Genomic DNA, 15,942 nt, shown 5'->3' on the forward strand with positions numbered 1-15,942 from the left:
AGGTGACAGGCAGAGATGCCCAGGCCCTGCAGGAAGGGGGCCTTCATATTCTTTTTTTTTTTTTTTTTTTTAACAGGCAGAGTGGACAGTGAGAGAGAGAGAGAGACAGAGAGAAAGGTCTTCCTTTCCCGTTGGTTCACCCTCCAATGGCCGCCGCGGCCAGCGCACCGTGCTGATCCAATGGCAGGAGCCAGGTGCTTCTCCTGGTCTCCCATGGGGTGCAGGGCCCAAGGACTTGGGCCATCCTCCACTGCACTCCCTGGCCACAGCAGAGAGCTGGCCTGGAAGAGGGGCAACCGGGACAGAATCCAGCGCCCTGACCGGGACTAGAACCTGGTGTGCCAGCGCCGCAGGCGGAGGATTAGCCTAGTGAGCCGCGGCGCCGGCCGGGCCTTCATATTCTTAACCTGCTGCCGGCTGCACAACACACAGCAAAGCTGTCGTGTACAGGGTGACTGTGTCCTGTACAGTGAGGTGGCTATGTATGTTGTGTTCAGCATGGTGGCTGTGTGTCGTGTTCAGTGTGGTGGCTGTGTGTCGTGTTCAGTGTGGTGGTTGTGTGTCGTGTTCAGTGTGGTGGCTGTGTGTTGTGTTCAGCATGGTGGCTGTGTGTCGTGTTCAGTGTGGTGGCTGTGTGTTGTGTTCAGCGCAGTAGCTGTGTGTCGTGTTCAGCGTGGTGGCTGTGTGTATCATGTTCAGCGTGGTGTCATGTTCAGCGTGGTGGCTGTGTGTCACATTTGCACATCCTGCCTCACCTGTGCGTTCGTGGCTGCTGCTTCCACGTGTACAGGCAGCTGTGTTGGGAAATCCACTCTGAGACTTGTTGGGGTTCAGAGAGCTCTGTCTTCATTTAATGTTTGGACCATTTTACTTTACAGCCTAAGTGAGAACATTTGCCAAAAAGAACCTTTTTTTTTTTCACTTGCTTTTGAATGGTTGGCCTAAATTTGTTACTAGGACAAGAACTAATGGCTTGGACCAGTACGTTTTCAAGCCTTCTCACTGACCGCAGTACAAGGTCACATCTCAGCCCTGAGTGTGGTTAATTCACCCCACCTTTATGTTGGTCTGAAGGAAGGACTGCTAGAAGACATCCGCACAGCTGCTGAAGTGCTAACCTACGCATAAAGTCTAAAAACAAAGACAAAGGGGCTACTCTCTAAGAACAGCTTAGCATTAAGTAACTCCACTGCAGTTATGACCTTGGAAAAGATGAGCGTGCCACTGCTTGGTGATCTTGCCAGAGTCCTGCAAACTCAGGACTCCAACGTATAATTTTATTATTCCTCTTGTTGACAGTTCTGGCGTCTTTGCATCTTAAATTTTATATTCAGAGAAAACTTTTCTCTCAAACATAACTTTAGAATTTCTCTGGTACTAAAATATGCTATTTTGCTTTTATTGCACAAACCTTCCAATATTCCCTTGACTTTACCTATAAGCAAGTAACTTGAAAGAAATGGAAAACTGGGAGATAGAATTGACATAGGAAACTTGTAGTGATCTAGGCATCATGACTTCTGTGTCAGAAATTAAATACTCAGGAAAAAAGGAAATGGTGCAATTATCTGAAACATGTAGTTCTGAGAAGCAGAGCACCATTTGTCTAATAGACATTTTCATAGTATCCGCACTTTCTTCTTCTTCACCCAAGGCTTTGCAGGGTCACATCCTTGGAGCACAGAGCCATGACAGCCATCCAGAAAATTCAAAGACCCCATAGGAGTATTTGATTCGTTGTCCGAGGTGACGACAAAACCAGATCTAGTAATTTAAAACAGGTGAATTGTTGAGCAGGGATGTTGTCTTCACCCAGCTCTGTAGCACTCCTGAGGTGCGACTCCGCCCACTGCACCACACCTGCGGCGCTGGAACATGCGCCCCTGGTAGCACTCCTGAGGTGTGACTCTGCCCGCTGCACTACACCTGCGGCTGGTAGCATCCCTGAGGTGTGACTGCTGTGCCCACAGCGCCAGAACACGCGCCCCTGGTAGCACTCCTGGGGTGCGACTCTGCCTGCTGTACCACACCTGCAGTGCTGGAATGTGCACTCCTGGTTGCTCATGGCGGGTGGCTCTGTGGGATCGCTCTGTGGCATGGCTGGATGAACCACAGGGAAGGCGCTTTGGGACCTTGGTTTCAAGAGTTGTCCTTCTTTTTTTTTTTTTTTTTTTTTTTTTAATTTTTTTTTTTTTTAACTTTTATTTAATGAATATACGTTTCCAAAGTACGACTAATGGATTACTATGGCTTCCCCCCCATACCGTCCCTCCCACCCACAACCCTCCCCTTTCCCACTCCCTCTCCCCTTCCATTCACATCAAGATTCATTTTCGATTATCTTAATATACAGAAGATCAGCTTAGTATACATTAAGTAAGGATTTCAACAGTTTGCTCCCACACCGAAACATAAAGTGAAAAATAATAGATGATTTTTTTTAATGATGATGAAATCAGATCAGACCTATTGTCATGTTTAATCCCAGTGAGAGTCAAGTTGGGAGTTGATAGTTTCTATTCTTTTTTTTTTTTTTTTTTACAGAGGATCAGTTTAGTATGCATTAAGTAAAGATTTCAACAGTTTGCACCCCCATAGAAACACAAAGTGAAATATATTATTTGAGTACTCGTTATAGCATTAAATCTCAATGCACAGCACATTAATGACAGAGATCCTACATGAGGAGTAAGTGCACAGTGACTCCTGTTGTTGACTTTACCAATTGACACTCCTGTCTATGGCATCAGTAATCTCCCTATGCTCCAGTCATGAGTTTCCAAGGCTATGGAAGCCCCTTGAGTTCTCCAACTCTTATCTTGTTTAGACAAGGTCATAGTCAAAGTGGAGGTTCTCTCCTCCCTTCAGAGAAAGGTACCTCCTTCTTTGAAGACCTGTTCTTTTCATTGAGATCTCACTCACAGAGATCTTTTGCCAGAGTGTCTTGGCTTTCCATGCCTGAAATACTCTCATGGGCTTTTCAGCCAGATCTGAATGCCTTTAGGGCTGATTCTGAGGCCAGAGTGCTATTTAGGGCATCTGCCATTCTATGAGTCTGCTGAGTATCTCACTTCCCATGTTGGATCACTCTCCCCTTTATTTATTCTATCGGTTAGTGTTAGCAGGTACTAGACTTGCTTATGTGCTCCCTTTGACTCTTAGTCCTTTCATTATGATCAATTGCGAACTGAAATTGATCACTTGGACTAGTGAGATGGCATTGGTACATGCCACCTTGATGGGATTAAATTGGCAGGCAAGCGGAGAGAGGAGACTAGAGGGAACGACCCCCGGGGCGGGGGGGACTTCACCAAGCTAACTGGAAGAGAGAGAGGGGGAAAAAAAAAAGGTGACTGGTATGGACACGGGTTTCTCTCTCTCCGCTCACCTCTCAAGGGCGAGCAAGACAAAGAGCAGGCGCCATCTTGGACATACGTCATAAGCAGAGCGACCTCAGGTCTGCACCGGCCCTGAGCCTAGCAGAAAAACCTGACTCTGGGTGGGGCGAATTAACAGGAGATTAGGACTTAGTAAATTTATGGTGCTACTGAACTGAGACTGTGAAAAAAGAGACGGTGGGGGAGAGAACTCACGGAATTCACGTGAGCACTCTCCAGAGACGCTACAATTCCGTAACTTTGGCAACCCAGTGGGAGACTGAAGGAGAATTTGAGCCCACTCTAAGGGCCGAACAGATTCCCTGTGTGGTCCTTGGGAAAGAGCTTCTGATCTCTGGCTCCTGTGGGTATATCATTCGCCTGCTAACTACCTCCAACTTTGTTCAGCTGTGCAGAATAACTTCCCTGTTGAATCAAAAAAAAAAAGAGAGAGAGAGAGAGAGAGAGAGAGAGGTTTACCACGACTAACCTGGGAGTGTCACCTTAGGCACACCAAACAGAGCTCTCAGGCCACACCCATCTCAAGCCCTAAGGCTCCCTCAAAAACAGATAGTCCACTTAATCTAGAGTCGTAGTATAACAAGAAAAAGCACCACAGTGAAGAAACCAAATATCTCCAATATGACAAATAACAAACGCAAAAACCAAGGTAATAAAAACAAGGAAGTCACCATGAAGCCCTCAAATGAAAAAGACACCCCAATTCAAGATTATGAGGATGATGACATAGAAGAAATGCAAGAAGCAGATCTCAAAAAATTGATAAGAACATTAAGAAGTTCTCAAAAACAAATTCTTGAACTACAGAAATCCTTAATGGACAAGATAGAAAATCTCTCTCGTGAAAATGAAATATTAAGGAGGAATCAAAATGAAACGAAACAACTAGTACAACAGGAAACTGGGATAGTGACTGAAGTGAAGAATTCAATAGATCAAATGAAAAACACAATAGAGAGCCTTACAAACAGAATGGGAGAAGCAGAAGAGAGAATATCGGACTTAGAAGACAGAGAACAGGAAAGGATACAGTCAGACCAAAGAAAAGAAGAGGAAATTAGGAATCTAAAACATATTGTCGGGAATCTTCAGGATACTATTAAAAAACCCAACATTCGGGTTCTAGGAGTTCCTGAAGGCATGGAGAAGGAGAAAGGATTAGAAGGCCTTTTTAGTGAGATATTAGCAGAAAATTTCCCAGGTTTGGAGAAGGACAGAGAAATCCTAGTACAGGAAGCTCACAGAACCCCTAATAAACATGACCAAAAGAGACCCTCACCACGGCACGTTGTAATTAAACTCTCCACAGTGAAACATAAAGAAAAGATCCTAAAATGTGCAAGAGAGAAACGTCAGATTACTCTCAGAGGATCTCCAATCAGACTCACAGCTGACTTCTCATCAGAAACTCTACAAGCTAGGAGGGAATGGCAAGATATAGCCCAGGTACTAAGAGAGAAAAACTGCCAGCCCAGAATATTATATCCTGCCAAGCTCTCATTTGTGAATGAAGGTGAAATAAAGACTTTTCATAACAAACAGAAATTGAAAGAATTTGTTGCCACTCGTCCAGCCCTGCAAAAGATGCTTAAAGATGTGTTACACACAGAAACAAAGAAACACGGTCATCAATATGAAAGAAGGTAAAGGAAGGAAACCAAGGAAGGAAAGCTCACAGCAAAAGATCACAGGGAATTCAAAGCATATATTAGAACTTATCTTTGGCAAATGGCAGGGCAAAGTTACCACTTATCATTAGTCACATTGAACGTGAATGGCCTGAACTGTCCAGTTAAAAGACACCGTTTGGCTGATTGGGTTAAAAAACAAAACCCATCTATTTGCTGCTTACAAGAAACACATCTTTCCAACAAAGATCCATACAGACTGAAAGTGAAAGGCTGGAAAAAGATATACCATGCCAACAGAAATGAAAAAAGAGCAGGAGTTGTCCTTCTTTATCCACAGTTTTAGTTTGCCTGGGTTTAGTTACTCAGGTCAACAGTGGTCCAAAATTATTAAATGGAAAATTCCGGAAATAATCCATTAGTTCTAAATTGCATGCCCTTCTGAGTAGTGTGATGAAATGGAGTGCCATTCCAGTCCGTCAGCCCCAGGACGAGGGCTGTCCCTTGGTCCAGCGTGTCCACGCTGTATATGTTACCTGCTTGTTAATGACCTTGTAGCCACTGGGGTGCTGCAGCAGTGGTTGTGTTCAGGTCACCCCTAGTTTGCTTAATGATGGTCCTGGACTAAGAGTCCTGAGGGGCCCAGAGGAGGCCCAGGCCTGGGGCTCTGGAGCTGCGTGGCATGCCAGCTGGGTAGGAGAAGCCGTGTGGTGCAGCGTCGGGGACCGGCCTCTGCTTCTGGCATCCACTGAGGTTCTTGGGGCACCCCAGAACAGCTCAGGGAGTTTTGCTCTATGTCTTGTTTTTGAGAGTTTAGGTGCACGGAGATGGTTCACGTGAGGCGATCTGATCAACCCGACATAAGACTTTACAAGACTGAGAAGAAACAAGCTACCCGATTCTGCGTCCTCGGAGCTACTGTAAAATATGCTCACACTCAGTACATGAGGGGTGTCTCGCTCTAAGGATGTGGGCCCCGTCGTTCTGTCCAGAGTGCTGTCTTAGAGCCTGCCCAGCCGTTGGAGAAGCACACAGTTCTCTCCTGGCGTGCATCAAGATGATGCTTAGCAGAAGGATGCTTTTCTGAAAGATCTTCATTTTAGGTTCCAGTCTGTGGTCAGCAGTCTGCAGCCTGTGGGCCAGATTCCTCTTTTCTGCTGTTTGGTGGAGTCCACTGTTAGGTTCTAGGCTTTAGGGTTCCAAGAAGGAGAGGAGGAGGCCAGTTAGAGAAGACTTCATTTCAGGGGGCACGGATTTAGGGTAAAGAGGGCACTGGGGTTGGGCCTGCCCAGACAGAGGGCACTGGGGTTGGGGCCAGACAGAGGGTGCTGGGGTTGGGCCCAGACAGAGGGCACTGGGGTTGGGGCCAGACAGAGGCACTGGGGTTGGGCCCAGACAGAGGGCACTGGGGTTGGGGCCAGACAGAGGCACTGGGGTTGGGCCTGCCCAGACAGAGGCACTGGGGTTGAGCCCAGACAGAGGGCACTGGGGTTTGGCCTGCCCAGACAGAGGACACTGGGGTTGGGGCCAGACAGAGGCACTGGGGTTGGGCCTGCCCAGACAGAGGCACTGGGGTTGAGCCCAGACAGAGGGCACTGGGGTTGGGCCTGCCCAGACAGAGGGCACTGGGGTTGGGGCCAGACAGAGGCACTGGGGTTTGGCCTGCCCAGACAGAGGACACTGGGGTTGGGGCCAGACAGAGGCACTGGGGTTGGGCCTGCCCAGACAGAGGCACTGGGGTTGAGCCCAGACAGAGGGCACTGGGGTTGGGCCTGCCCAGACAGAGGGCACTGGGGTTGGGGCCAGACAGAGGCACTGGGGTTGAGCCCAGACAGAGGGCACTGGGGTTGGGGCCAGACAGAGGCACTGGGGTTGAGCCCAGACAGAGGGCACTGGGGTTGGGGCCAGACAGAGGGCACTGGGGTTTGGCCTGCCCAGACAGAGGGCACTGGGGTTGGGGCCAGACAGAGGCACTGGGGTTGAGCCCAGACAGAGGGCACTGGGGTTGGGGCCAGACAGAGGCACTGGGGTTGGGCCTGCCCAGACAGAGGCACTGGGGTTGGGCCTGCTTAGACAGAGGCACTGGGGTTGAGCCTAGACAGAGGGCGCTGGGGTTGGGCCTGCCCAGACAGAGGGCACTGGGGTTGGGGCCAGACAGAGGCACTGGGGTTGAGCCCAGACAGAGGGCACTGGGGTTGGGGCCAGACAGAGGCACTGGGGTTGAGCCCAGACAGAGGGCACTGGGGTTGGGGCCAGACAGAGGGCACTGGGGTTTGGCCTGCCCAGACAGAGGGCACTGGGGTTGGGGCCAGACAGAGGCACTGGGGTTGAGCCCAGACAGAGGGCACTGGGGTTGGGGCCAGACAGAGGCACTGGGGTTGGGCCTGCCCAGACAGAGGCACTGGGGTTGGGCCTGCTTAGACAGAGGCACTGGGGTTGAGCCTAGACAGAGGGCGCTGGGGTTGGGGCCAGACAGAGGGCACTGGGGTTGGGGCCAGACAGAGGGCACTGGGGTTTGGCCTGCCCAGACAGAGGCACTGGGGTTGGGCCTGCTTAGACAGAGGCACTGGGGTTGAGCCTAGACAGAGGGCACTGGGGTTGGGGCCAGACAGAGGGCACTGGGGTTGGGGCCAGACAGAGGCACTGGGGTTGAGCCTAGACAGAGGCACTGGGGTTGGGCCCAGACAGAGGGCGCTGGGGTTGGGCCCAGACAGAGGGAACTGGGGTTGGGCCTTCTCAGACAGAGGCACTGGGTTGGGCCTGCCCAGACAGAGGGCGCTGGGGTTGGGGCCAGACACAGGGAACTGGGGTTGAGCCCAGACAGAGGGCGCTGGGGTTGGGCCTTCCCAGACAGAGGCACTGGGGTTGGGCCTGCCCAGACAGAGGGCGCTGGGGTTGGGCCCAGAGGGCAGGGCCTTTGAAGCTAGACTTCATTCTGCTTGAGCAGCAGCAGGCAGGCAGTGCCCCTTCTTCTTGTTCTTTTATTTTTTTAAGATTGATTGATTGATTTGAAAGGTAGAGTACAGGGGTGGGGGGAGCAAGTGAGAGAGCAATCTTTCATCCACTGGTTCACTCCCCACATGGCTGCGATGGTCCAGGCTGTGCCAGGCTGAAGCCCGGAGGAGCCAGGACCCTCCTCTGGATCTACCCCACGGGTGGAGGGGCCCAAGGCCTGCGCTGTCTTCCACTGCTTTCCCAGGCCCCTGAGCAGAGAGCTGGATGAAGTGGAGCAGCCAGAGCTTGAACTGGCACCATATGGGATGCTGTTGCTGCGTGGGGACACCTAGCCTTCTATCCTATAGGGCTGGCCCCCAGAGTCCCTTCTAGATGGGTGTGCTGGGGGAGGTGCAGAATGACACAGGTGCCCTGATGAGGTGGGTGGGGTATGCAGAGAGTCGTCTTGGTGAAGTTTACAGTGTGTTGCCTTAGCAACACACATTTCACTAGTCTTTGTCTGCATCCAGTGTCATCAGGCCTGGGGAGTTAGGCTCAGTGTTCCAACATCCTTGAGAGAAGAATGATCTTCACATTCTTTTAGAAATATTTATTTATTTGAAAGAGCTATGGAGAGAGAGAAAAAGAGAGAGAGAGAGATCTCCCATCCGATTGTTCATTCCCCACATGGCCACAATGCTTAGGCAGGGCCAGGCTGAAGCCGAAAATCAAGAGCATCTTCCAGGTCTCCCACATGGGGGCAGGGCCCAAGCACTTGGGCCACCTTTTGCTGCTTTTCCCAGGCCATTAGCAGGGAGCTGGATCAGAAGTGGAGCCGCTGGGACATGAACTGGCTCCAGTATGGGATGCTGGCATCACTGGCAATGGCTTTACCTGTTACACCACAAACCAGGTCCCGATCTTTGTATTTTCAACGACTGAAAAGCAGTCAGAAGTTTAGTGACCCCTGGAGAGGACCTGAAGTTTAATTGCCCATTGACGAAGCCCTGTTGGAACGCTGGCTTGTGTGCTGGCTGGTGGATGCTGTGGTTCTCTGTGGTTGCATGTGTGCTGTGACGCAGAGCTCAATGGTGGCAACAGGAAACACACCTGGAAATGCTTAAGATCTGTTCTTTACACAAAAGGTTGCCTGCTGCTGTTCTACATTATTTAATTTCCGATTTTGTGACACGATTGCACAGTGGCAAGTGGGTGATCCCTATAGTTCAGCTGGCCTTCGTGTTACCCTCATTGCTGAACAAGTGTTACGATCACATCCTCACAGCAGGTCGGCTGAACCGTGGTGTCACTTTCCATGGACAGCTGCGTGGCAGGTAGTGGGTCCCCAACAAATATGTTTTGGAGAGAGAGATAAATGGGCACGTGTAGCTGAAAGATATCGGCACTAAAAGAAGAATCCATTTCAGCCATTTACTTTTCCTCCTGGTTTGGTTGAAGCTGTAATTTTGAAGCCTTGCTTAATTTAGTAACATTTGTCTTGTCCCTGAAGCAGTCAATTGCCGTTAATTTGAAAACAATGCGTTTGTAGAGTTTGACTTAACTCAGCCAAATGTAACCCTAATTAGATGCATGCTGCTCGGGCTTATCGTGTTCCCAATTCACTTTTTATGCTTCCTCCGTGCCATGCAGGATTAAAAATATATGCAAATCTCTGACTGTTCACACTGAGAGACAGAAGCTCCTGCGATCTGTGATCATCTGTTTATACATAAAGAAACTGATTTGTAGAGAATCAATAATTAGATGGCCGTGGGCTATAAATCTGAGGTTTCTGCTGCACACTGGCCTTCTTCCGGGCCAGTCCAGGTTCTGAGTTTCTGCTGTCCGCGATTATTGATTATAATTATTTTTAAAGTTAATGACTCCCACAGGGCTTCTTTTGAGTGAGTCCGACATGCAAAAAACCTCTGGCCAAGTTAGCAAACAAATAAACTCATCTCATCAGGCAGGTTCTTTACCAGAGCCTTGTAAATTAGAATCCTGCCATCCCACGGTTCCATTAATCAAATCGCATCCGCATAATTTCATGTTACAGATGCAGCATGCGGCTTCAGGGCCAGAACCACTGCGACGGGCGTTGTAGGAACCTGACCGTGAGAAACTCCTGACGCGGTTCAGGGCAGACAGGTGTACCAGAAAAACATGCCTCAGAGATTAATGTTGAAATAGTACCTCGTTTCTTTGTGAAATTTCATAGCTCAGATGTAAGAGCATTTAAACAATGCAGATTATAGCTGTTTGCCATCTATGAAGTCAGTAGTGCAGTTCTGTAGAGTGACAGTGATGCTCTATTAATCCTCACGGATGTAAGATCTGCATTGTACCTGTGTTGTTTATAAAGCAGTGCAGAAGCTTTGAGCAAGACTTAGAAAATTAACATCTTAAGGGTCTTTAACTTAGTCCAAATATGACATTTTCCCCCCCAAGGAATACGTAAAAACTGACACTACTGTTTTCTATGAGCTCTAATGGTGTATGAACAACACAGCATGTGGGCCAGAGCTGTGGCGTAGCAGGTAAAGCCACTACATGCAGTGCTGGTATCCCACGAGTGCCCAGTTGAGTTCCAGCTACTCCTCTTCTTCTTCTCCTTCTCCTTCCTCCTTCCTCCTTCCTCCTTCCTCCTTCCTCCTTCCTCCTTCCTCCTTCCTCCTTCCTCCTTCCTCCTTCCTCCTTCCTCCTTCCTCCTTCCTCCTTCCTCCTTCCTCCTTCCTCCTTCCTCCTTCCTCCTTCCTCCTTCCTCCTTCCTCCTTCCTCCTTCCTCCTTCCTCCTTCCTCCTTCCTCCTTCCTCCTTCCTCCTTCCTCCTTCCTCCTTCCTCCTTCCTCCTTCCTCCTTCCTCCTTCCTCCTTCCTCCTTCTCCTTCTCCTTCACAGGCAGAGTGGACAGTGAGAGAGAGAAAGGTCTTCCTTTTTCCATTGGTTCACCCCACAATGGTCGTTGTGACCGGCATGCTGCGGCTGGCGCACTGCGCTGATCCAAAACCAGGAGCCAGGTGCTTCCTCCTGGTCTCCCATTGGGTGCAGGGCCCAAGGACTTGGGCCATCCTCCACTGCACTCCCGGGCCACAGCAGAGAGCTGGACAGGAAGAGGAGCAACCGGGACAGAATCCGGCACCCCATCTGGGACTAGAACCCCGGGTGCCGGCGCTGCAGGCGGAGGATTAGCCTAGTGAGCCGCAGCACTGGCCAAGCTACTCCACTTCTGATCCAGCTTCCCACTAGTGCACCTGGGAAAGCAGTAGAAGATGGCCCAGATCCTTGGGCCCCTGCACCCACATGGGAGACCTGGAAGAAGCTGTTGGTTCCTGGCTTCAGCCTGGCCCAGCCATGGTCATTGCAGCCATCTGGGGGGTGAACCAGTGGATGAAAGTCTTCTGTCTCTCTGCCTCTGTCTTCCCCACTCTGTAACTCCAGCTTTCAAACAAATAAAAAAATAAGTCACCGAGGAGTTCTGTGATACTGTTTTCTATTTCATGTCAATCTTTCTGTAGAAATATAATTATAGGTATTTTTAAGAAGTTTTCTTATAAACATAATAGTAAATATCATGTTTCCTTTTATTCCTCAGGGATTTTAAGAACATATAAATGACTCATTTAATATAATTAAGGAGAATATATAAAAGTACTTTCTAGGAAGTAAGGGAGAAAAATTGGAAATACACACAACTTTAGAAATAATTACATAACATGATTTCACATATAAACCTTTAAAGAGATTGAAATATTCCACCTTAGAGCTATAAAATAATTTGCACAACTTGCAGATGTGGACAAAAGTAAAATGAAAACTATCACTCAAACCAAGAATCAAACACAGTTTATAAGACAGTTCTGGAACTCATGAGAGCTTGCAGTTATTACAAAGTCTGTTTTGATTTTTCCCATGTCTTTGCTTTCAAACAATTATTTATACATACACACATATATACATAGATATGTATATAGGTATACACACATATATACACAGACATATACATATACACATGTATACACAGACACATACATACATATACACACAGATATATACACAGACACATATATCCACATATACTTGTATATACACAGATACAGATACATATACACACATATACAGACACATATGCATGAACACACATATATACAGACACATGTATACATAGACACACATATATATACACAGACCCATATATACGCATACACACATATATACACATATATATACTTGTATATGCACAGATACATAGATACATATACACAGACACATATGCATGAACACACATATATACAGACACATGTATACATAGACACACAGATATATACACAGACATATATAACATACACACATATACACACATACCTGTATATACACAGACACATATGCATGCATACACATATACATAGACACTTGTATACATAGACACACACACATATAAATCCAAACATGTGTCCCTAAATTTTGCATTATCTTCAGACTTCCTTCTGCACTTTGTTTTTCAGCCCTGTTGTTGTATGTGGCTATGCTTCTCCTGTTTTCCCTGTGATGTGCTATTCCACCGTGTGAGTATTCCACCAGGTGTTTATCCTGTTCTTGTTCTTTTTTTTTTCAATTTAAAAAAATATTTTTTGACAGGCAGAGTGGACAGTGAGAGAGAGAGAGAGAAAGGTCTTCCTTTTCCATTGGTTCACCCCCCAATGGCCACTGCGGCCGGCAAGCTGCGGCTGGCGCACCGCGCTGATCCGAAGCCAGGAGCCAGGTACTTCCTCCTGGTCTCCCATTGGGTGCAGGGCCCAAGCACTTGGGCCATCCTCCACTGTACTCCCTGGCCACAGCAGAGAGCTGGCCTGGAGGAGGAGCAACCGGGACAGAATCCGGCACCCCAACTGGGACTAGAACCCCGTGTTTTGGTGCCACAGGCGGAGGATTAGCCTAGTGAGCCACGGCGCCGGCCCCTGTTCTTGTTCTTACATGTAGACCATCTCCTGTCCTTCCTCTGGTTTCGAACATGCTGCTGCAAACATTCGTCCAAACCTCTGGCACACGTGTGATAGAATGAAGCCTAGAACTGCAAGATCATAGTTTATCCAGATGTTCAACTTTACCAGCGAGTGATGAGTTATCTTCGGAAATGGTTTTCCAGTGCAGTATCCCTGGCAGTTTTCCACTTGATCCACGTCCTCACCACTGTTTGGTGTTGTCATACTTCTCAGTCTGTGCCAGTGGTTGGGTATGACATGATGTCACTGTGCTCTTAATTTTCATTCCCATCATCACCTGTGAGAATGAACACCTTTTACATTTTTCTGGTAAAATGCCTCGTATCATGTGATTTACCCATTTCCCCCTTCCCACTATGTTGTCTTTTTCCTGTTAATTGTATTAAACTTGTTTTTCTACATAAAATTGTCCTTAAATACAACAGAAAAAAAAAACAGCAAACAACTAAAGACTCAACAGAGTTTCAAAACACTGTGTAAATTACCCAAATTCACGTGTTTATTTACTTAGATTGGTCCCCAACAGGAAAATGTCCAGCTCTGGTTTAACAGTGTGTTCATGGCAGAAAGCAGACTGCCGTGTGTACATGTGAATGGACGATAGTTATGCTTTTAAAGCCAGAACTAACAGTGATTCTTTATCCTAAAACCTTTAGATTCTAATCTGTTAGTAGAGTAAGCTGGGTACTCAGCTGATGCTGCTCTTTGGTTTTCTAATATTTGATCGGGGCTGGAGGCCTGTTTGAGTTCTGGCTCCTCTATTTCCAGTGCAGTGTTCTGCTAATATAAGCCCCAGGAGGCTGCAGATGATGGCTCTCGTCCCTGGGTCCTGGCCACCCGCCTGGTGACACAGCTTGAGTTCTGGGCTCCTGACTTCAGCCTTCCCAGCCCTTGCTTCTGAGGTCATTGGGGGAGTGATCCAAAGGATGGAAGATCTCTCTATCTCTATCTCTGTGCCTTTTGAATAAAAATGAAAACAAATACTTAAATACATTAAGATGCATTGTTTAATTATTATGTATATTGCACTTGCACTTTGAAAAGCTTTCTGATATCTGTGGCTTTATAAAGTTCATTGTTGGGCCAGTGCTATGGCATGGCGGGCGAAGCTGCCACCTGCAGTGCCAGCATCCCATATGGGCGCCAGTTCGAGACTTGGCAGCTCTACTTCTGATCCAGCTCTCTGCCATGTTCTGGGAAAGCAGTAGAAGATGGCCCAAGTCCTTGGGCCCCTGCACCCATGATGGTGACCTGGAAGAAGCTCCTGGCTCCTGGCTTTGGACCAGCTCAGCTCTGGCCATGGTGGCCATTTGGGGAGTGAACTAATGGATGGAAGACATCTCTCTCTCTCTCTCTCTCTCTCTCTCTGCCTCTGCCTTTCTGTAACTCTGCCTTTCAAATGAAATAAATAAATCTTTAAAAAAGAGTCATTATGGTGACTAATTTAGCCATTGTGCATATCTGCAGTATTTTCTAAGTGCTTCTCAGTCGTGTGTCATCATGCCACTGTCAGTATAACACAAAGTTGGTAGAAGAAGGTAATGAGTGTCGTTATTCTAATGATTGTATCTTAAACAACTTTAAAACCCGATTGTGCCCTCCAGGGCTGTGAGGCTGTGAGGCTGGGGCTGAGCCTGGATCTGGGCAGGAATTCTTCCTGTCTCTGCCTTAAACAGAGAGGAAAGGGTACCCTGGGGCGGGCTGATTTCTCTCTTCCCTCGTCTGCCTGGACTGGGTTCACAAGACCAGTCCTTCTCAGAGCTCCTCACCACCTCCCAGGCCCCCATGCCGATGCTGATCTGCTGGTTGACTTGGGATGATTACGTGGGAGTAACAGTGGCCGTGCTGGGTTCCATGCTGCCACTTCCTCTGTAACGCAGACCGCATCCCTGCTGGTGTCATCAGACATGTAAGCCAGCGCTCCCGGGTGTGTGGGAGGTCCTGTTCCATTCAGTTTCTGAAGAGGAAGGAGACTTCCTTAGGGGCTGGCCGAGACGTTTGTTCTGTGTGCCGTCTGTCTAAGCAGGGCCCCGAAAGCCACATGCAGCTCAGCTTGTGCCAAGGCCTCAGTGATAAGAAGTAAGTGTTCATTGAGTGTTGCCAGTGGAGAAAAGGAGGTTAATTTTATGCAGTTAGAACTCTCCGCCAGTAGGAAGCCCATGTTCTGTTAATTCAAGGTCTGGGTGCAGCCTTGACTTGAATGTGAAGACATGCCTCGTTTTATCACTTTTTGGAGACTACTGTTGGAGCTGAATATCTGTCCCCAAGACTTTACTGAAATTGCCCCAACCCTGATGCCTTTGATGTAGACATAAGCAGGGCCTCAGTCGTCTTCCTCTGCATTCGCTTTGGTCATCACAACTCAACTCCTCACTAAAGATTAACTCACTAAAGGAGTGGTCAGGCTGGGCCTGAAATCCCCAGGCCATGAGACTCAGTTCAGCCATGGTCTCTGCAGCAATATCCCAGTGCGAGACTGGATTCTGAGATGCCTCACAGGAACCCAGGCCCTGACCAAACAAAGAGGTAGCAGTCTACCAGCTGACCCCAGAGAGCCAGAGCCCTTTGTCCTCCCAGCTTCTTTAAGAAGGATGTGTTGGCACCGTGGCTCACTAGGCTAATCCTCCACCTGCAGCACCAGCACCCCGGGTTCTAGTCCCGGTTGGGGCGCTGGTTCTGTCCCGGTTGCTTCTCTTCCAGGCCAGCTCTCTGCTGTGGCCCGGGAGTGCAGTGGAGGATGGCCCAAGTGCTTGGGCCCTGCACCTGCATAGGAGACCAGGAGGAAGCACCTGGCTCCTGGCTTCGGATCAGCGCAGCACGCCGGCCGTAGCAGCCATTTGTGGGGTGAACCAACGGAAGGAAGACCTTTCTCTCTGTCTCTCTCTCACTAACTCTGTCAAATAAAAAAAATATTTAAAAAAAAGAAGGACATGTTGGCTGACCCCTCACTGACTGATCCGAGGAAGATCATGAACACTGGTCCA

At 48.4% G+C, this 15,942-nt stretch overlaps 1 protein-coding gene across 10 annotated transcripts in view; it reads left to right on the forward strand.

The window, feature by feature from the left end:
* Positions 1-15,942, forward strand: part of TMEM117 (transmembrane protein 117) — a 471,225-nt gene that overhangs the window by 183,754 nt on the left and 271,529 nt on the right. For 4 of the 10 annotated variants that reach the window (XM_089304061.1, XM_089304066.1, XM_089304063.1 and 1 more), the window contains exon 4: positions 12,461-12,520. The exons of the other annotated variants lie outside the window; for them this stretch is intronic. In XM_089304061.1, the coding sequence (XP_089160187.1) occupies positions 12,461-12,520 (60 nt within the window). The remainder of the gene's footprint in view (positions 1-12,460; positions 12,521-15,942) is intronic. 10 annotated transcript variants of the gene reach the window in all.

This window comes from Oryctolagus cuniculus, chromosome 9 (genome assembly GCF_051225735.1).
Source record: "Oryctolagus cuniculus isolate XC-2025 breed Fujian yellow rabbit chromosome 9, ASM5122573v1, whole genome shotgun sequence".
NCBI lineage: Eukaryota > Metazoa > Chordata > Mammalia > Lagomorpha > Leporidae > Oryctolagus > Oryctolagus cuniculus.